Consider the following 21,338-nt stretch of genomic DNA (forward strand, 5'->3'; position numbering starts at 1 on the left):
CGGGTTTGCCCAAATGATAAAGAAAAATCCAAACACTCAAATCCCTGACAGCCAAATCAAGCTGAGGCCGAGCCAGTGACGGCTGAAGAAACACAGAGTGTGTGGGTTGTTCTCTGAAAACAATTAATCTGTAATTGCACCATGCTGGCCAGCAGTTGACTGCAAGCTGACCCAGTGGCTGCTCCTTATCTTGACATCTTAGTATGCTAATCTGTGTCCACTTCTTTGACTGTCCTGTTAAGCAGCTGAATCTGCTGCTGTAGCAACCACAGAGATCAATAATGTCACACTGTCTTGTCACACTGTTATCGAGAAGCTGCCAAGGGTCCTGACAAGACTTTACTGCCGGTTGTTAGTGTTTACGATGTCATTTTTGTGATTTCGGCGTGGTTTATTACCAAACATGAAGTCTCAGGAATCGGGCACCCAGTTTGCAGCGTGTTGTCGCTTTCCCATTTCACATCACAAGACGCTGTCACATCATCAGCTAATGCAGGATCATTTGTTTCTCAGTCGACTTGAGCGTGCTTTCTTTTGAAGCAGTGTTAGCTATCCATATTTTTGTAAACTACATTTAAATATAGCCCACTGTAAGTGTTGCATATCAAGTATTGTGGCACCAAATGTGCTGTCATAGGTGGCAAAAGAACACCCTGCAGAATGGAGCTATGGTGTGGACTACAGTCATTTTATACTACCATCGATACACTGAAGTTCAGATTACTCATTTTGTTCTTGATTTCAAGTTCAAAGTTGTTATTATTTATATTATTATATATTATTTTTATGTGGAAGTCTTGCCTAGTGCACCTCCGGATGCATTCTGTTGCCTGTGGCATTGCACATCATCAGTGCAGTCTGTCCTTTCGGACTGACTGTGCAGAAGCTCCTCATTTGCACTGTGAAAGGTCACTGTATCTGTGAAAGACAATGAGATTCACATGCAATCCTACCAACTGCAAGTTATCTTGGAACATCAAGATAAAAGCCACATTTACCATACCCATTACAATCAATTAATTGCCCCTTTGAGGGCATTGAAAACTGCGGCGCTTTGAATTGTATCCAGTTTTGCTTACAAGAACACGACATACTGTACAGGATGCTAACACAGGCAGTGTAAATGCCTGCATGCTTGCTGTGGAACACACACACGCTACAATAACATCAAGCTTAAAATATACTACTTTTAAAACTGACAAAGGTTATGTATACTATATTGCAGATGATTTATTCCTACAAAGATGCAATGAATGTGAGGCAAGGAGATGTACGTTTTAAATAGTGCGTGATCTTCAAGGGGTGATAAGTAATCTTTAGTGATTCAGACTCCTTTCGTGGGCAAATAATTGCAGGAGCATCAAAGACTTTCAACACAGATCACGTTGTCCTGTAACCGCCTAACTGAAAATATTCCCCGTAGAAGTTAGCTCATTAGTGCAGAGATGAAACTGAAACAGCTGCAGAAGAGGAATGAACATGTTGACACAAAATACTAAGATTATAGTGGTAAGTACCTGTTTTGAAAGTGTAAAGCTCTGAAGTCACAACTCTGTCTGATGTCTAATGACCGATCATCTTGTGGTGTTCATGTCGTGTTATAGAAAAGAACAGTTACCACAAGCAACCTTTGTGCACTTACCATTACTACCTGCAGTGACCTGCACTCATATTATTTCTCATGCTAGGCCTACATTATGAGTGTTATTATGGCTAAGCAGCAATAACCAGTGAGAAAAAAAAAATGAAAGCATGAATGGAAGCGGCCGAAATGTCACACATAAGAAAATGATTCACTGTCAGGCAGATTTTATTGAGCATCATTGGTTAGTTTGATTAGGCCAAATGTCAAAAGGAAGAATCACAGTGAAGCCGTTGCTAGGATGTGTGTGCCTGGCTGGTTAAAGACGACAATGAAACATTTGCCAGTTGAGTGTAAAAGAAGAGATAAATGGAGCTCTCAGCTGGCACTCCAACCAGGAGCACACATCCATGCAGCTTTATTCTTATACAGCTTTAGTTAATGTGAAATGTATGTTTAATATCCTAGACACATGCAGTAGATTCAGCCCATTTATCCATTTAAGTCAAGCAACTGCTTTTCCCCTCAAACCCCCCAAATACTCCAGCTGTCTGGATCAATACATCTTCACTGCACCGTCTTGTCTGTTAGGTATTGTGTGCCACACCAGTGTTGATGATCCTGAACCAAGAATTGGACTTCCTGTCCTGTCTGCATTTATCACACTAGACTTAATGCATTAAACTACAATTCAACCAAAGGCTGATCGTTAATCACTCTTGTATTTATTAAGTCATCAGGAAGCAGATCGACTGTGTTAGTGCATTGCTATGGCTGCGGAAGTATAGCTCATATCTATCCGTACATACAAATAGAAAAAAGAAAACATGTTAACTGTCAGATGAACATTTAGTTTAGCCATAAACAAATTTTAAAATCACTTTTGTTGCTCCCATGCTCTCTTCCCTGCGTATGGTCTGAGACAGCAGGAGACAGTGACCCAGAGGATGAAAATCAAAGGTTTCCTCACCAGCCATTATAAAACACAAGTGGACCAGGTGTCCACTTCTGAGCACGGACATGACTCCTACATCTGACACAGCTGCACTCACACAAATGTCACACAGGTGTTCTTCCACAAAGAGACAACTGACTGTGTCAGGCCAAAGAAATTAGAGTTATTTATAGTCTTTTAGCCCAAAACTTTCCCTCCATATATTTTAATCAGTAACATTGTAAGGTGGCAACTTGCAGCACAGTGCATTTAAAGATACATGCACAGCCCGGTTAACACAAGTCCACTAACAACGGCTAATGGCTTGTGTCTTCTTGTTATTTACATTGTCAAGCTGGTGATTTCTGTGCCTTGTTCTTGTGTTCGGAGCAGTATTTTAGAGTTTAAAAAAGATTAGGAAAGCGGTTCCCAACTTTTCTGGCTTGTGACTCAGTGCTATGCTTAGAGGTTGAAGTCTCAATGTGGACTTTAGTTGATAACAGTTCAAAGAGTGAGTTTGTTCTCACGTTGTTCTATTTGAAGGATTTTTGGATGCCTGAAGAGCTGCAAGTAGTAAGAATTCCACAAAATAATGTCAGAAATATATTTTTTAATCAAGTGGTGACCCCCAGAACAAACTGGTTCATGCTGGGAACAACCAAGCAATCTATCACACTCAAGCAATGAATAGATGTGAGGCACTTTTTGTCATTCAATCTGAATATGATGCGTCTTACCTCAGTAGTAGGCTCAATTATGAGTGCACTCAGTGGACATGAGTATCCTGTGGCGGGGGTGGAGCTGGTTGTAGGTTCAACCATTGCTGGTGGGACTGGCTTCCTCGGGATGCTGCTGTTCAGGAGAGTTATGTATTTCACCGTTAGGATTTGTATTCACATTTCCCGTCCATCAAGATTTCCCCTACTAACAATAGCCGACAGCTGAAATAAATTTGGATAAATAAGGCAAATCTCCAGCATTTCAACTAAGGGAGGATTGGGACCTCCTCTCTGCTAAACCCAATGGAAGAATTTTGAATGAATGTTTCACAAAAAGTCTGGCTTATTGGAGCATTTAGACAAAGAAATGCTCAGTAGGTCCACATTAGTATTGTAAATTTGTACATCTTACAGACACTATTTAGCAGTAATGATACTACATCCCTTCAGTTTGGGGACTGCAAAATCTGACGGACCCCCCTCCCCATCAACATTTGTCCAGAAAAATTGAGTCCAGGCAGTCAGCTGCATATTTTCTTTCTTCAATCAATTTTTAATTTTTTTCTGCCTGACATGAGTAAGCTGTTGCCATGGTAGTTCAGATGAAGCAGGAATGATAATTGTTCCACCATAGCAGTGTGTGAATTATTAAAACCTAGAGGGCATGAATGAGCTGAATGGGAAATAGAAAAGAAATGAGACAGAATGAGGACTTATTGTTTTGTGTGTGTGTTGCATTGGTGGGTTTTTATTAGGTCTTTTTATGACTCTCGAGTCCCACGACTGCGTACATGAAACAGATGCTGCTGCAATTTGAGAGTGAATCTCTCAGACTCCAGCCTGTCCTTTGAGTTTTTGAAGGAATATTCAACAACATCCATGAATAGTGCAACAGACCAAACAAAGAGCAGAAAGCAGTGAAAATGGTGACTGCATGGCATCAGCCAGCAAATTATCTGTTTGCAAACAAAGATGCATCTGTTTAATGAAAAAAATATTTTTATTAACTTGCTGGGAGCATCTTCTAATGAAGTCATGCTCATCTAAAAAAAAAAAGAACTACTTATTTAGGCAAAAATGTTGCAAAAGATTTAAAAAAGGAAAGCTGTGCATACAAAACCAAGACTCATTCCTGTCACAACACACGAAATAATCACATACAAACTCACATATCCCCAAACTATGCTGAGTAGTAAGGTAACACACACACTTTATGTGGAAATCTTGATATGGTAGTAATGTACAGACACTGTGCTGTACAAACAACATACTGTACAAATAGTACTCAGTGGTCGCAGATGACATTTGAAATCAAACCATTTATTTTCTTTCCAAAAATTAAGGATTTAACAGAAATGTTCCACTACACCTCGACAGAGACATACAGATGCTGCGGCACACGCAATAAATTAGACAAAACATATCTATCTCCTTCACAATAAGCAGGTAACAAACATGAATCAACAAGATATAAAAATACACATAGTGCTTGTCAGTTGGTACCTAACAGAATGATACCGGCTGCTTACCTGTGCAGAGACTGAACAAATAAATGACAACTCATCAAGACCACAAGCTCTAAAACTTGGGATTTAAGGCCTCTGCTGTTTCACAGCTCACTGGTATGAAAACAGTGGACTGGCTCATGAGAGGTCTTGGGAAATTTAGGAGCTTGTAGGCAAAAGGTGAATCATATTATTGACACATTTAATGGTGTAAATATAATGCTGAAGATGCGTAATTCAGACTGTCTCAAGACAAAGGGGTTACCACAAAAAGTAAACATCACCAGAGTGACTGGGTAAGTGGTCAAGTGTGGCAAAGGTGACAAGAATCCAGCATTAATTGCCATTCAGTGACTCCCATGTGTAAGGCACCTGTAGGTCTAGATGTTGCAGTTACATCTCCCAACCAGCAGGGTTCTCTAGCACTGAGACTCAGCATAGCCGTCATGCAAAGAAGGTCTCTGCTTCAGGTTGAGATACTCATCTTCATCCTCTGACTCCTGGACAGACCAGAAAACTAGCCAGTCAGATGAAGACAGACACATGCACGCGCGCACACACACACATGCACACACACACACATGCACACATGCACACATGCATGCATGCACATGCACACGCACACACACACACACACACACACACACACACACACACACACACACGCACACGCACGCGCACGCACACACACACACACATGCACACACAGAGTAGACCCAAATACACAACAACTTCATCAGAAAAATCAATGTTTCATAAACCCTCAAGTCCTGTTGTCAGACATAGAGATCATGCAAAATTCAACGTGAAACAGATCTGGCAGACATGTCTCATTAAGTTATTTATGGGTTGGAAGAAATGTGTGATATAATGAATGTTGTGTGCCGTACCATCAGATATAGGTCACAGCACGAGGCCCTCTTTACTTTGTCCCCTGGTGGGTAGATGCCATACTCCTCTCTGACGAATGCAGAATGGACAGTTAAGATGGTGAGTAATGACAATAATCACACTTACAATTGCCATGAAAAAGCCTGCTTGTAACAGTTTGACACTCTGCTTACATGCCCTGAACATAGGCTCATTATTTTTGATTGACCCAGCCCTGGAAAACCAGCTGCGACTAGCATCATCATCATCACTACCATCTGACATCAGACGCAACACCCATCGCAGAGGTCAGTGATATATGTGTTCAATAATTTAGCATGGCTCTCGAAGGATGTCATAGAAATTAAAATGGCCCTTAATAGGAAAGAAGTTCCCCATGCCTGCATGAAAAGAACATTTCAACAATTTGGAAAATATTCGATGACTTAGACTTCGATGAGAAGATTGATACCACTCTCATGTTCATCCACATTAAGCTGGAGCCAGCAGCCAGTTAGCCTAGCTTAGCAAAAAGACTGGAAACAGGGAGGGAAGCTTCCCTGAACCAGTATGAGAGTAAAAAAATCCACTTTCCAGTCACTGTAAAGATCATTAATGAATATGTCGTATCAGGAAAGGACAATTTGTGTTTTCACAGGCTGTTATGTACATGACTCTTTCCTGACTCTTTATGCAAGCTAAGCTAAAAGGCTGCTGGCTCCAGCTTTACATTTCAATGATGAGAAATCTTTTAATTTAACTCTATAAAATAAGCATGTGTCCCAAAAAGTTTGTTAAAACAGGATTAAAAATGTGTTGTTTCCTGCTGGAAGAAGATACCTGAGCACAGTTTACAGTAAACAGGTTAACTCATTGTGGTTTTGAGAACTCCAGGTAAAGAGAACAATGAAGAAAAGAGCTGCAGGTAAATCTGCAGATTACATTATAACTACATAAAGCAAACAAAAATAAAGGGCCTAAAATGAACATGGATCTGTTTGATATGTATCAGAGAGCAGCACTAGCTTGTTTAACATTTATATTCTGGTATTACATCAGCCAAAAGAGCAAATAGCAGCTCCTGTGTGACTTCAAATCACAGGGAGTAACACACAGCACTGTAAACCAGCCTGAAGATCAGCTAATTGCAGGCTTTAGTGCTGCGCTCCTCACTGATTCATAGCACCTTTCCACAGCAAGCACACCAACTGGAATCCAACCTTCAGCTAAAACTCAAATTCTTGTTCAATCGTCATCAAATTAGCGACCCAGAAGCACATTTATAACCATCAAAGCCTGCAATGACGATCATTACCCCCCGGAGACCCACAGCAGTGATTGGTTGAATAAATCTACTCACCCTTCTGTGACCTCTATGGGCGATCTGTAGGATTTCGATTGGCTGCGCAGGTTCTTGGGACAGAGCATCCGACCAATCAGAACGAGGGTGATGACAGCGGAGGGGAGGAGGACGAAAGCGAGGAGGACCGCAACATCGGAGAAGCGAATGCTGGGTGCTGGGGAGGAGGATGTGAGGTCATTTGACACACATTAACAAGCTGTTTATGACCACGCACACACATGACGCCATACCATCCTCACTTACAGAAGATTAAATTACACAGACATATATGCAATATACAGCACATACAGCGGTTCTGTGTGTGTCGGTAAATATGTAGCAGTGGATGCTTCAGATTCGGTTTGCAGGCTTGGCAGAAACACCCAGCCAAAGCACAATTCTGCCATGTTATCCTTCAGTTCTCTAGGAGACATTTCTGCGACATGGTCTGGAAGATGTCTAAACACTTTGAATACTTGAAGGAAAGAAATGTCCCCCTCGAGGAGGATCTTACTTCGGAGGATAATGAAAAACGGAACCGACGGTGGCCGGTAATTCAGCAGGCCCGTCAGGAGAGGAAGATCACTTACTTTGTCGCAGGGAGAGTGTATGTGGATAACAAGACTGATCTGATGCCCGCATTCAGCTCGGAGGATGAGTTCTGCTTTCTGCAAATAAACAGCTGTCAGATTACAGTGACAGCTGTTCTACTTAATAAGAGCTTTACAGTTAATGCTCGAAAGGCATTATTTCTTTCTGCAAAAACCTCGGATGCAGACTTTTGTTTGACCCACGACATGTCACATAGAAATCAGTGCTGTGACAGTCCACAAAGCCATCCTATTGGTTGTGAAATATTACTGAATAGAGTAAATAAAAGGACTCCTGCTTGGTGGAAGCTCAATAATTCACTCTTACTTAAGAGTGGATCGAAGAGAAGGAACACAGCTCTAGCTATTTCTTCAAGCTAGGCAGAGCTTAGAACAAAACGGCATGACAAGGTTTTCCCTAACTGGCACAGTTCCAAAATCCCCTGGAATAGATGGGTTGACTTGTGAATTTTCTTAAATGTCAACAGAGCTCGCCCCCTTATTGTCTGAGCATCAACAATGAAGAACTCCCTCCTTCACTATGCCAAGATTTAATTACTCTAATCCCAAAGCCCCAGAAAGATATGCTAATGTTGGATAATTGGCATCTCATCTCATTGCTAAACACTGATTATAAAATCATTGCATTATGTCTAGCTAGTAAATTAAAGAAAGTCCTAGATTACATTATTGATGAATCCCAAAATGGCTCTATGTCTGGTAGATACATAATTGATATTAGAAGACTCAGTCTTGATGTTTTATACTGTTCAGATTCATTCTTTTTCTAGATTTTCACAAGGCTTTTGGCTGCAATGAGCGTAAATTTATGTGTAAAGCTCTTGATTTGTTTGGCTTTGGAAAATATTTTGAAAAATCAATATGTACCTTATGTTTTTGGGACTAGTTCAATTAAACTGCCCCATGGAGCTATGAAGAGATTTAGAGCGGAACAGGGGATCCATCAGGGCTGTCCCGTTAACTCCCCATGCAAATTCTAGCCAATTCATTTTTAAAAAGTTGCTTAAAAGGTATTTCAGTGGCAGGAAATATAATGTCTCCTATTCAACTGATGGATCTCAAAGTGGTATTTCGGTTAAAGTATCCAAGTGAGTTGCTTTCCATCAAAGCCTTCAGTGATTTAAAAATGCCGGGGATTCCTGTGAAATCTAAAGTTAAATAACTTGACGTTATCATCATTAAAGACCAAATTTCGAACACATGTGAAAACTGCAATCCACGGAGCGGGTTGTAACTTTCACTAGAGGGAATGGTTAGCCATAAGACACTATTAGTGCAGCAGGTTTTACTAACTAGTGTCATAAACGCTGTGTATTGACCGAGGCCGGATACTCTGATTTGTTTGTTCTCTGCTGGCAGAGCTGGATCATTAAGGGGAGTTAGACACCTGATCACAAGAGCGGCAGCAGCCTCCCTCTCCCTGACGATACCGCTGACCTTGGAAAATCAATTCAGTGTATTTCCAAACATGTGAAATGTCTTTAAAGAACCGCTGTCATCATTTATCTTAGAGCCGTTCAGTGATTCTTAGTCTGCCTGAAGTTTAGGTCAAAACCGTTTTGACCAGTCAAAATAAGCTAACTTAGATCTGATGGCTGACTGTGCACTACATCCCTCCCTCCACCCAGCTACAGTCTCCTGACAGAGGAGGCAGGCTAATATGTGTGAGCCAGTATAGCTAAAATGACAGGCTTACACATAAACAGATGTTTGGATTAGGCTGTTATCTAAGAAAAAATGTGTCTGGCAGTGGAAAATTAAACTTCTTCTTCTCCACCCTGTCTCTGCATGTACACAGAGTATTACTGTGAGAAAAAACAAATCCAGACATCTGAGGTGAAATCAGGACACACACACAAGAAATCATACATGTTTGAGAGGATCAATACGGATATTTATCAGGGTGGGATCATCAGAATTCAAGTGTGCAGAAACGGGCCCTGCTGCATGTGTGTATGTGCACCGTCTTACCCTTTGGCGTGACAGTGAGTACAGTGTGCGAAGCCGGAGACCCGTGGACATCAGGAGGATTTCTGACTGAGCATGTGTAGGTCCCGTTATCGTTCAGCGTGGCGTTAATCAGAGAGATGGAGGCGTCCCCGCGCGCCGGGGTTCCCTGCCACCGGATTCGACCAGTAAACTGACCGTCAAGCGGAGGGTACGCCCGTGAGGAGAAGTGGAAAAACTGGATGGGAGTGAGAGACGGTGAAAAAAAAACTGTTATTTGTATGAAACAGATGGGTGTGGTCAAATAAAGGCCATGAGCAAGGATCTGAAATGATATCTGATCAAGCCTCCCAGCTTTTGACAGGTTCACGTGCAGTGATGTATTGTGCATTTCTTATTCACTTTATGAGACATGTTATGTCATGACAGGTCATGTCACCAGCAGAGCAACACCTAAATAAACTCATTGATCAGTTCTCCTATACAGACAGCATACATAACCCCGATTCCAAAAAAGCTGGGACGCTGCATAAAGTATAAATAAAACAGAATCTGATAAGAATCATCATTTCTACATCTAACTTATCATTTTTCTGCCTAAGGGAAAAGTGTCTGGAGCAACAGGTGGTGGGACAGATGGCAGTGGGACTTTTTCTTTTGGCAATATTGTCAACAGCAGAGTGAAGAGGGCTGCCTGTTCAATCTTAGAAACATGAATAAAGATCTCATCAAGGACGAGGCAAAGAAATGCATGACTGTGCATGAGAGAGAGAGTATTTAAAGTACAGATGCCTCAAAAACTGAATTTTTACATTTTAGTTTAACGCTGACCACCTAAGTTTGTTTTCAGCGACAAACTCCATCTCGTCATTAACTCCCACGTCAGGCTGACCCTGACCTCTGCAAAGCACGACATCCAGAGTATGAGTGTGTTGTTGTGTATGTGGGCGGAGAAGGGGGGATGAAAATGTACAAATACTACAGGATGTGCTTTTCACAGAGTAAACTAACAGTGTGGAGTTTGTGTTTTAATAAGTTTTATGACGCCCTGGTTAGTCACCAGTAACCACAAAAAACAAAAACACTGAAGGTAAAAACACATTAACACAAATAGGAAAATAACAAGTGCTCTGATGGAGGGGTTGATCGTGAATATGTCTGCTTTTATCTTTTCTCTGTTGGTCTTAGACACTGTTTGTATATCTTATATACTGTTGATTGACTCTTTGTTCACTTTCCATTCATCTTATTTTAGTAAAAGCTGAAAGAAAACCATGTGATAAAGTGAAAAACCCGAACACTTTGCTTAATCCATTTATACGCTGGTATGAACGGATGCATCTGGACAGCAGAACTTAAAGTCTGCCTGACATACTGCAACTCACACAAACAGTGCAGTAAGACTTTGTTCAGTACAGTGAGAATGAAAAGGAACAATTTCAGCTAATTGGAAAAGAAACTGTTACAGTAAGATAAATAAATACAATTAGTGGACTGATACTTAATATGAGCAGCTGGTCATTACTGTTCTGGTCTACGTCTTGGACTGAGCTAGTTGAGTCAGATAAGAACCATGAAGACATCAAGAGGCTTTTAGATTATTTGAGGGATAAGATCAGAGCTGCGTGGCCTTCATCTGTACTCTCAAAAGCACAGCAGCAGAGAGCTATTGATTTCTTCTTAAAACAACATGGATGTTTTTGCATCCAGCCAATTGGTGCAGCTCCTTTCATGTCACAACTAAAAGGGCCCTATTTTCATCGTGCAACTGCAACAACAAGCGCGAAGCTGTACGTCTCTGTACGGGCTCCCAGACTGCGTGGGCGCCTGCAAGCGAACCTGCTATTTTGGTTCAGGTACGTGCAGCAGCTCAAAGTGCAAAAGGGCTGGGTGGAGGTGAATATAGATTGGAGCGTGTGGTGATTAATAAATTCACTGTAGTGAAGTCAGTGGATGTCTGGGTGTGAAACACCACCCAGACGGGCAAAGGTCAGGAAAACGATCGAAGCGCTGCCTGCACTGGTTGCTGTGCTGCCACTAAAACAGACCCAAAGTGTTCTCAAAAGGCTCAAGGCTGCTCTAGTGGGTAGCGGACATCAGCTTCTAGTCACTCCACCATCTCCATATCAATAAGTGTCCTTGATGTTCACAACCACGAGCAGCCAATGGAATGTCAGTGCCATTCAGGACGCCCCACTGAATAATCCTACTCTATAACTATGTAGAGCGCTTTGTAACAAGCCTAAGTGAGCAGAGAAGATGAGCGTCTTTCAGATATCATCGTAATTCTAAAAAAAATAAAAAAAATATTCTAGTGGTTTTTTGCAAAGAAATTCCTCTGAAATGTTTTCATAGTGAACACCATGTTTTTCTGTATTTTCTCAAAGAAAAGCGTGAATGTCTCTTTCAATGCAAAGCCCCATGTCACACCCCCTTTTAAACAACTGCCATGAAGAGTTTGTCAATTCTTCTTCGCCCTTTATTCAAGCTTTCCAAGCCTCCTGCAAGTAAGTGCAGGAAATAAATCATTTCAGTTTTGGGAAATATTAAAAAAGATCCAAAATTAAATCAAATTCATAAGGTTCCCTGCAAACTGAATAGAAAAATGTATCATTTATGATATATGCTATGTAAGTATCTAAAATACGAAATATATGCATGGTGAAAATAATAAATAAATCAATAAAACTAAAGGACATGAAAACTCTGTACATGAGCAAATATCTGTATATGAAAATATGAAGAAAAATAAACAGACTTCAATAGACTTCGACTTCCATCTTTACAATGTGTGAAATCTGTAATCTGTGCTTATATGACCAGAGGCAAACAAAAAGAAACAAAGCAAACACAGAATCACCGGAACAATCACTGCACTAACACAGTTTTATGGTTTTACAAGTGTGTCTACCAGCAGCATTTTCTGAGAGGCAGACAGACGTAAACCGAGTCACCTCCCTGTATTTATTCATCCAGTGGCTGATCATTTGAGGACTTGGCAGAGCTCAGCCTACAGGACAGCAGCTTGAATCACTGACCACACCGTCTCAGTCTGGAAACGAGCATTCAACCCAATGATCCTTTTAAACTCATGAAAGAAGCTGCAACACAGCCAAGAAAGTTGGAGTGTTTTCCCCACGGGGGCACCTATTCTATAAATCTATTTGATAATTTAGACAAAAGCTTCCACCGACTTGACAAACGGAAAACCAGTGCTTAACTGAAGTTTTAAATCACCATAATAGATCTATTTTTAGAATTATTCAGCAGAATTCAATTGGCAAATCCTCCAATTACCATCACCTCCCACTGATATTTGATTGAACATTCAGCCTCTCTTCTCCAATCTGCAAAATTAATTCTCATCAGGACTGAGGTAATTATGCAAGCCACTGAAGCACTGCAGCAATTCAGATTGACACTAAAGCTTTGGCTGCAAAATCATATTTTCTGATGGAGCTTTTCACATGCTTATTCATGGTCTTTCCCAGTGTGATATACGACCGGGGACACACAGGCCAATAAAGCAGCCAAAACTGCTAATGAAATTGGATGGAAAGTAAATGAAGACTTAGAAATAGAAATTAGAAACTTCCAGACTCAGTTCCATCTATAGGCCGTATCAAGAAACTGCCAGACATAATTCATCTGAGATAAAGAGAACAAACTAGCAGGGCTGGGTCGCAAGAAATACAAGCACTATGTGACTAAGGACACACCTAATACCTGTGTGCTTTGTGAGGTAATACCAAGCTATCTGCTGACTGACACACGTGCATACACCCTCTAACGTCACCACCTCCTTCTTCTCCTCCTCCCCCTGCACACTTTGAGACAACTGCATCTTAATGACTAAACCAACAGCACTCCGTATCAGCAGAGCCACAAAGCATTAGCCTCCACTTAACTCTGAGTGCTCCTATAGGAAATGATAGCATATAGGGTTGCAGCTACCACACTATAGATTCCCATGGTCCAAATGCAATTACACAGAACCACATTTGATGGGTATCTTCAAGTACAAATGGAGCTGCTTAAATCATGCGGTGGATTTTTAGTGGACTGGTCACTGAAACTGAACCCAGAGTGAGCGGGGTTGGAGGACTGAGTGCAGTTATGGGTGAGGATGGAAACATCTGAACGCATTTCAAACAAGACCACGAAAGCACCACATAGGAAGGGGAATTACAGTAGCTGACCAGCCAGGGTTTCCTGCAAAGCCCCCCCCCCTCTCGAAAGATACAAAGGCTGGGCTGTGTTGATAAATCACATGTACAGGTACACACACAGTATCTGCATTAAAACTGAGACTGACAGGGTGTAGGTGGACATGTAGGTTCGGAAATGAAGAGAAGCTGGTCAAAAATGCAAATAAAGCAACCACATATTCAAACAAGTCATGTTTGTACAGAGTGACCAATGGGAGTCACATACCTGTACCTGTGTGAGGCCTTATCATTATCTTCCAAATTAAATGGAAACAACTTGACGCCTGAAGTTCTTAATTTATTATATTATGTAAAATGCATTAGGGCTGCAAATAACTATGGTTTTCACCGTTGAGCAATCTGCTGTTCCTTTTCCCAGTTAATCAACCAATCGTTTACTCTATAAAATTTCAGAAAATGTTTGTTCATCCTCACTACTTCTAACTATTAACACTGGGTTCAAATTTACACAATGTAAGTGATAAAGGACCACCTCTATTACCCTGTATTACTTGAGTCCAAAGTCCCAGACCAGTGCATTAAATGCACAGATAAAGAGATACAGGGACACTTAAAGGTAAAAGCATATTATGTAAGTGTTCATGGGAATTGGAAGTGGTAATTTTTGTTTTGTCATCTAGTTAATCATTACTTTTCTTTGCGCCTTGTGTTATGTTTAGTTGGTATTTTTCCAACTGTGTGTAACCTAAGGTGTAATAAGAAAAGTTATATATCTGAGGAGCAAAGTAATAAGTTTGCACAAACTGTAAATCATCTTTAGTTTTATCTAATGTGTGAATTATATACCTATTTGGTAGAATTTCTTGCCTTTGCTTTTCTTTAATGTAACATACGCATATATGTTATGGAGAATGTTTTGCCCACATTTCATTGAACTTGATAGGAACTACATTTGGAGTGGACTACAGCTCCGATTGAACTGAAACATGCATGTTCATTTTCACATATGTTGCACCACAATCTATAACAGAGCCTTGTTCTTACAGTAATTCTGATAAATGTATACTCACTGTCTGTGGTGGCCCTCCACTCTGGGGCCTGTAAGACCAGTCGACAGTCATCTTACTGGTCGGCCTACTGCTGGACGTGAAAGTGCAGGACAATGTGACGGCGTCCCCTTTGGAGGCATGGAGCTCAGCTGGAGTCGTCACTGTGATGGAGGAGACTAGGGAAGGGGCTGCAGGTGACATGGAAGGAAGGAGGAGGAGGAAAACAGATGAGTTACAAAGGGCCAGGATGAAAGAGAAACAGGAGTGGAAAGGAAACAGACAAAGAGAAAGGAGGACACATCGTAAGTGACATTTGCTACAAGGAAGAGAGAAAATAAAAACTCGAGCATCTACAGCTATGCCCACACTGTGGTGGCAGGCATGAACGCAGCAGCACAGCCAATCCCTTCAGGTAGGCACTGAACCGAGAGACATCCTAATACAACTTTCTCACCAGCCTCTCTTGTTGTATTTGACTTGCTACACATCTGTCTGACAGGGGCCTTCAACAGCCTGTAGAGCTATGCCCCCGTGTCTCCAGATGTTGTTTCATTGTTACAGCATCTTCAACAAATGACTGTTTGGAGCTCTCTCGACTGTACCCACAACCAAGAGCTGAACGCTGACAGCTTCTTTGAGAGAGAACCTTGATATATTCAGCGACATTGAGGCATTAATGAGGCCTTTTTATTAATAAATGTTCGGCTCAGTTGATTTTCATAATGACTCTCGAGAGGTGTAGAGGCCAAGCATGCCAGGGCAGCTGGTCGAGGACAATGTCCACAAATTGACAAGGGAATGAATTCACCTCACCCCTCTTCCCTTCACAGTCCATTGTAATGGCAGGATTTTCACCAACCAGAGTGCAATCATTGGACACATATCACTTATCCAGGCATTGATCTCTTAGTTCAGTTGAACCTGTGGAAACAGGACAGTCTACAGCCATGCTCACAGCGCTGTGAGGCTTGCACTTAGACGCAGCTGTGCTTCGAGCTAAATGCTAACATCAACATGTTGACACGCTCACAGTGACAATGCTGACATGCTGATGTTTGGCAGATCATGTTTCCCAGGCTCACCATCTTGGTTTAGTGTGTTAGCATGCTAAGATTTGCTAATGAGCAGTAAACACAGCTCCCTAATGCTGACGGGATCGGGAAAGTCGTTAGGCTTGCAAGGATTTTGGATCAATATCAAAGGAATCACCAAATTCAGTAGAATTTATCCTCATGGGACCTTCAATATCTGACAGTGGTGGATTCACAGGCACTGCCACCCATACAGCAAAAGCACTAGCTAAAAACAAAAGGTATGGTCATAATACATCACTGGAAAACTGGATACATTTGCATGTCAGCACCTGATTCGTAACACAAACACACAGCTGTGTGTTTGAGGCATAAATGAAATAGTACTCCATTTCAAAGAAAAGGCCTCAGACTGCCTCCAGCCCAACTATGAGCTGGTATATCCGATCTCAGGCCGACACGTCTGGTTCCATCTTAGACCCCGAAAGCCTTGATAAGGACAAAGTTTATGTTACAATAAAGAGTGTAAGAGATACCAGCATCACCCAATCAGCCAGATTCATCTACAAAGACGGTGGGGTGAGGGAGTCGACAACGTGAACAAAGCTATCTCTTCATAAAAGAGGAAATCAAGCAGAGGAGCCTTGAAAGCTGAACTGCTCTTGAACTTGAAGCCACGATAGTAATTGGTGGTGGGATAGGAAAGTTGGCGGCTCATCAGTGGCCATGATGACACTTACTTCCTACAAGACATCTTACAGAGAAAAAAATAACTGTCTAAAAAACCGAAATGGGATTACAAAAGATTTTGTGACAGTTTGTCCCGATGTGACCCTGGCAGGAAAAACCGGCTGCATTCGGACATCCTGATAGACACTGCACTGGAAACAAATACAAGACAAAATACAAGTGTTTATCACAAAGAGACAAACCATAATGTCACAAAGCTGCTCCCTCTGTTTCATGTTGCCTGTGTTCTGACTAAGCCAGCGATACACAGTAGCCATTGCTGCATGCAACTCCCAATTTTCATGTCTTCAATCACAGGTCAGATGCTTTCAGAGAGAGGAAAACATCTGCCCACAGTTCACAGCCATGTTTGTAATGGACTTGGCAAGAAGTCAGTGCTCTTAACTGACTGCATACCAGCTGTCAGAGGCTCTCAGAGGCTGGCTGAGCACACAGGCCTGTCTCTATCACCGTCTCTACTTGGACTCCTCCGCACAAAATTCAATCATTAAGCTTCACTGACGGTTCTATGAATTAAAACTGGGTGTAGTCTGCCACATGCTCTTAATCATGTTTACTGTGTTCTTCATACTGTAAGCTAAAACACACAAGCTGTTTGCACCGTCTCTCTCTCTCTCAAGAAGGGGTATTTGATTAATCTCTTAAAAATAAAACCTGGGCCGTCTTGTCATGGCGTCCACGGAGCTGTGGAACTGTTTTTCTGTCTTTTCTTGGACTTGTGTCCCTTGTGACCGCGGAAATAAAACGCGGACTATGAAAAGGAATTTAAATTAACAGAAAATTGAAATAAAACTGTTATGTTACCTAAGTAAGACTATCGGGAAAAAACAGGCCTGGTGGTCACAGCACGACCGCTGTAGGCGGACGGGGCGGCGTGAGAGCGCAGCTCGGGCCTGTTTACTCACCGAGAAGTCCGAACCAGAGCGGCAGCAACACGGCGTTCAGAGCGGGACTCCCTCGGCACTGTCGACGCATTTTAAGATGTGAAAACGGATTCACCCGCATGACGCTGAGGGGGAAAAAAAAAAAAAAAAAAAAAAAAAAGCCTCAAAGTTGCGTCAAAGTTTCGGTAAAATTCCGTCCATGGTCTGTGTAGCTGTGAGTCAGTCTCTCCGTTGCGCAGGCAGCGGACCGTCCTACCTGACAAACAGGTGTATCAGGAAGTGGAGCTGCTGTATCACTGAGCGTGAAACAACAATGAAGTGGAACACCACGATGAATGATAAAAACGTCTTTTAACATATCAAATACGGTGTTCATAGTGACTGAACTGTGTGTCTGTAATTCAGCTCAAAATCTGCGTGTTTATACCCCAAAACTACTTCAATATCCCGCTGACAGAGGTCTGCGCAGGAGAGAGGTGACCGTCCACAAAAATGCTCAAATCTATAAAATGAACTGACTGTAGTGTCACAATAAAATACCTTTGTGGGGAAAAACAAAACAAAATAAAACTTCATATCCCAGCCAAATGTCACTGCAGGAAGACTAGATGAACAGGTCATAGGAGTGGAAGTCCTGAAGGAGCCACAGGGGAAATCTGTAGTAATAGTAGTAATACAAATCCTGCCAGGCTGTTTCAGGTCATTTCAGCTTAATCAATGTGACTGCAATTTTCAAGAGCTTTGTATTTACTGCTCACGTAATAATAATAATGCTGATAAAAAAATAATACAAGCAATAATAATTATAACAACAGAGTAATTCTTTTCAGAATAAAATTGCTGAAGATGGTGTCAGCTGGCAGTTTAAGTTGCAGATAGTGACGTTGATCATAAGTGTGAGACTGCATTTGTAAAGCAGGCATGTGCTGAGGAGCCAAAATGAAAGCATATTAGAATGTAACACAGTCTCTTTGCACATCTTCATCCCCTCATATGACCCTTCTCCGCGGAGGCCTGAGGAGCAGTCCTTGCCTTATCTCCCCAGCCAGCTCCTGTGTAAAACCACAGATGCTGCAGTGGGACTTCCCTGCTATTTCTAGACACATTTCTCCACTATCCCTGTCCCCAATCTCCTGTCTTTACTGTTGTAATTATCTCTAATGGGAGAAGATATTTGTTTTTTTAGCCTTTGCTAGTTCAGCTTCACTCTGGTGTAATGCTTTATCTCTCCACTACATGTTTATGCAGAGTCGTTTTGAAGTTTATTTATGCCTTTATTTGGTCCAGATTGTCAGTTCCATCCTTAGATCCATCTGGTCTGCCAGGAGCGTTTCCTCTGTTCTGACAACAGAGATGCTGTAGTCATGTTGCATAACCTCATTTCATTTCATGACACATCAGAGGATATCAAATGAGAGCAGCATCTTCTGTTACTCGGGGCCTTTCTCCATCAAATACAATGTGAACGTATCAGCTGTGTGCCATAATCTGATTCAGTGTTTGACAGAATTACAGCATATATACAGTAGCTGGATGAGTTATTTGGAGTTAGATACATAACGGCAAGGTGCCACTGGAAAAAAAAAAACAAAAACATTTTCTAAGCAAACCATACCTTGTGAACACTGAAAAAAATAATTGTATAGAAACTCATAGAGTAGATTTAAGTTAACTGCGAGTTAATGAGTTTTAGGGAATGCTTATTCCTCATGTTAAACATTGCAACATGTCTTGATTAAAATGAAAAAGCAGCCATGTCTAGAGGCTTTCTAATATAGGACTGTGACAAGGAGGGATGTCATACAATAAACAAAAATGACTCCACATGATTCACTGTAAAACTAACTTCTAATTTACTGTCGACCGTATGAGATTTATTCCTGTTAGAATGGGACAGGACTGTGAGATTCAGGTATAATAAAGATGAAATGTGGGTAAAATGACCTCTCTGTAAGCAATGTTTTGTCACTGTTTAGCATTTAACAGACATCCAGCAATTCTCCATAGACAGGCCAGGCATGTGCATGCGCTCAGCATGCGTGGCTCTTGCGCTAACCTGGCTGCACTCTGTGTTTATGTTCAGTTCCTCACAAAATCATTGGAAATCTCTGCAGATACCTTCTCTGATAAGAGATAAAGACGGAGAGAGTGAGGCACACTCTTGCTCCTGCCTTCCTCCATTCCTAAGTGCATTGTTTGTATGGTATCTGTTAACAACATTGTGCAACTGTTCCCACACTTGGGCGGGGATGCCGACTCATTTCTTGAACAGATGCTGAGTTACAGGAACTGGCCTTACCTAAGAGTATTCACAACGCCTGTGTTCCACACTAAATGGTGTTAACTATACTATAAAATCTGCTTGAGTTTGATTGAGACACCCTATTCGCTGTTGGAAAAGTCTTGTGCATCTTACCTGTGTGCTTTCACACACACATACATACACACCATTACATTGTGTTATGTATTGTGGGTGAATACAGGGACTCTCTGTCTGCTTACAGTAGAGTAGTCTCAGTTTCAGCCAAAATCTTCTCAGTCACTTACTCGCTCTCTGGTGACTCTGGTCAACAAGAGGCCTGTTCTTCTGTTGTCAACACTGGAGGGGACTAATAAAGGTGATTTAAATTGTTGGGGCCAGATGGTGTATGTAACCATTATCCTTCAGTCAAAAACATGAGAGTCCATTGGTCCTTTTCATCAGATTATATGCACTCCATGCACTGAATAGCTGATGAAAAGTTGTATCTGATGCACTCCACTACACTCAGTGTATTTTATAGGTTTCACATACAGAAAAACTTTTCTCAGGGCTGTCACAAACAAGTATGACAGCATTAATTATTAGCCACGGTGGCTATAGGAGACCCTCGTCTATACAATTGATGAAGCAATGACTCTCCACCTTCAGAGTGAATGTGTTTGAGAGCTTAAGTGAGGGTTTGTATGTGTGCACGGACAAGTTGACAACTAAAGCCAATATAAGTCACAGTGCAATATGCAGTTGTATAGTTACATACCATTGAGGTGATTTGGTTTTTCCAGAGCCCATCTGTGCCAAGCCCATGTTTTTTCTGTGTCTGTGTGTGTGCCCAAACAAGTGAGTTTGTGTAAGTGTGCGTGTGAAGGAATTTTGTGCTCCTCCACATTGCTGTGCCAGGTACAACCCATCCTGAGGTTTAGAATGCAGAAACCAAGCAAGGGAGAGTGAGGAGAAACACGTATAATTTGCTCTTTGGTAAAGACTGCACACATTTCCCGTCTTTTATCAAACAAAAGCCCACAGATTCTTTAGAAAAGTGATTTCCGTGAATTGCCTGGTAAATGAGTCATGAACAAGGAATGGTTGAGAGCGCCTTTCCCATATGTTTGGTTCACGTTACCTGCTATCATCATGTGGATGGAACAGAGAGGCAGATAGATGTTGACACATGTTGGGAATGTTTCATTTATTTTCCTTCTATCCCTCAATATACTTTCCTCCATTACGCCTTTTGGCAACCACGAGTGAACGTGTGTGAACTTGCTGCACGCGGATGTTATTCTGTTCGTCTGGGTGGCGAGAGTGATGGCAGTGATGATAGTATAGTAACAGTCATACTCTTCACTCTAAATGCGAAGTGCTCGGCGTGTTACATGCGGAATGCTGTCGCTGGAGAAAAGAAGAACATGCTCATTTCCACACCTACAGCTGATTACTGAATTGGCAGGATTATTTGGAGGCCAGGGTCTGAGCTCTGCAAGAGTAATTAACAGAAGCTTTGGAGATTATCTCGAGACTTCACTGTTGTTTTATCAGTTCAACACTAGCGGCCTTTCTCTACAACAAAACGTAATTATTTAGCCTGGATAAACAGACTCTGTCTCCCTCCCACCCTCTCCCTCTTTTTAGTGTTCGTCAACCCCACTCTACACCGAATGACACACTCACGCTGTCAGTCAGTA

At 41.7% G+C, this 21,338-nt stretch overlaps 1 protein-coding gene across 1 annotated transcript; it reads right to left on the reverse strand.

Moving 5' to 3' along the window:
- Nucleotides 1–4,347: 4,347 nt before the first annotated feature.
- Nucleotides 4,348–17,624, reverse strand: mpzl3 (myelin protein zero-like 3). The gene is made up of 6 exons (XM_076735399.1): nt 17,415–17,624; nt 14,750–14,916; nt 9,535–9,748; nt 6,971–7,127; nt 5,631–5,700; nt 4,348–5,240 (listed from the first exon to the last, which is right to left on the reverse strand). Exons 1-6 carry the CDS (start codon nt 17,512–17,514, stop codon nt 5,160–5,162), a joined length of 789 nt encoding a protein of 262 aa, XP_076591514.1. The 5' UTR covers nt 17,515–17,624; the 3' UTR covers nt 4,348–5,159.
- Nucleotides 17,625–21,338: the final 3,714 nt, after the last annotated feature.

The sequence above is a fragment of the Chaetodon auriga genome, chromosome 7 (genome assembly GCF_051107435.1).
Source record: "Chaetodon auriga isolate fChaAug3 chromosome 7, fChaAug3.hap1, whole genome shotgun sequence".
Classification (NCBI taxonomy): Eukaryota; Metazoa; Chordata; class Actinopteri; order Chaetodontiformes; family Chaetodontidae; genus Chaetodon; species Chaetodon auriga.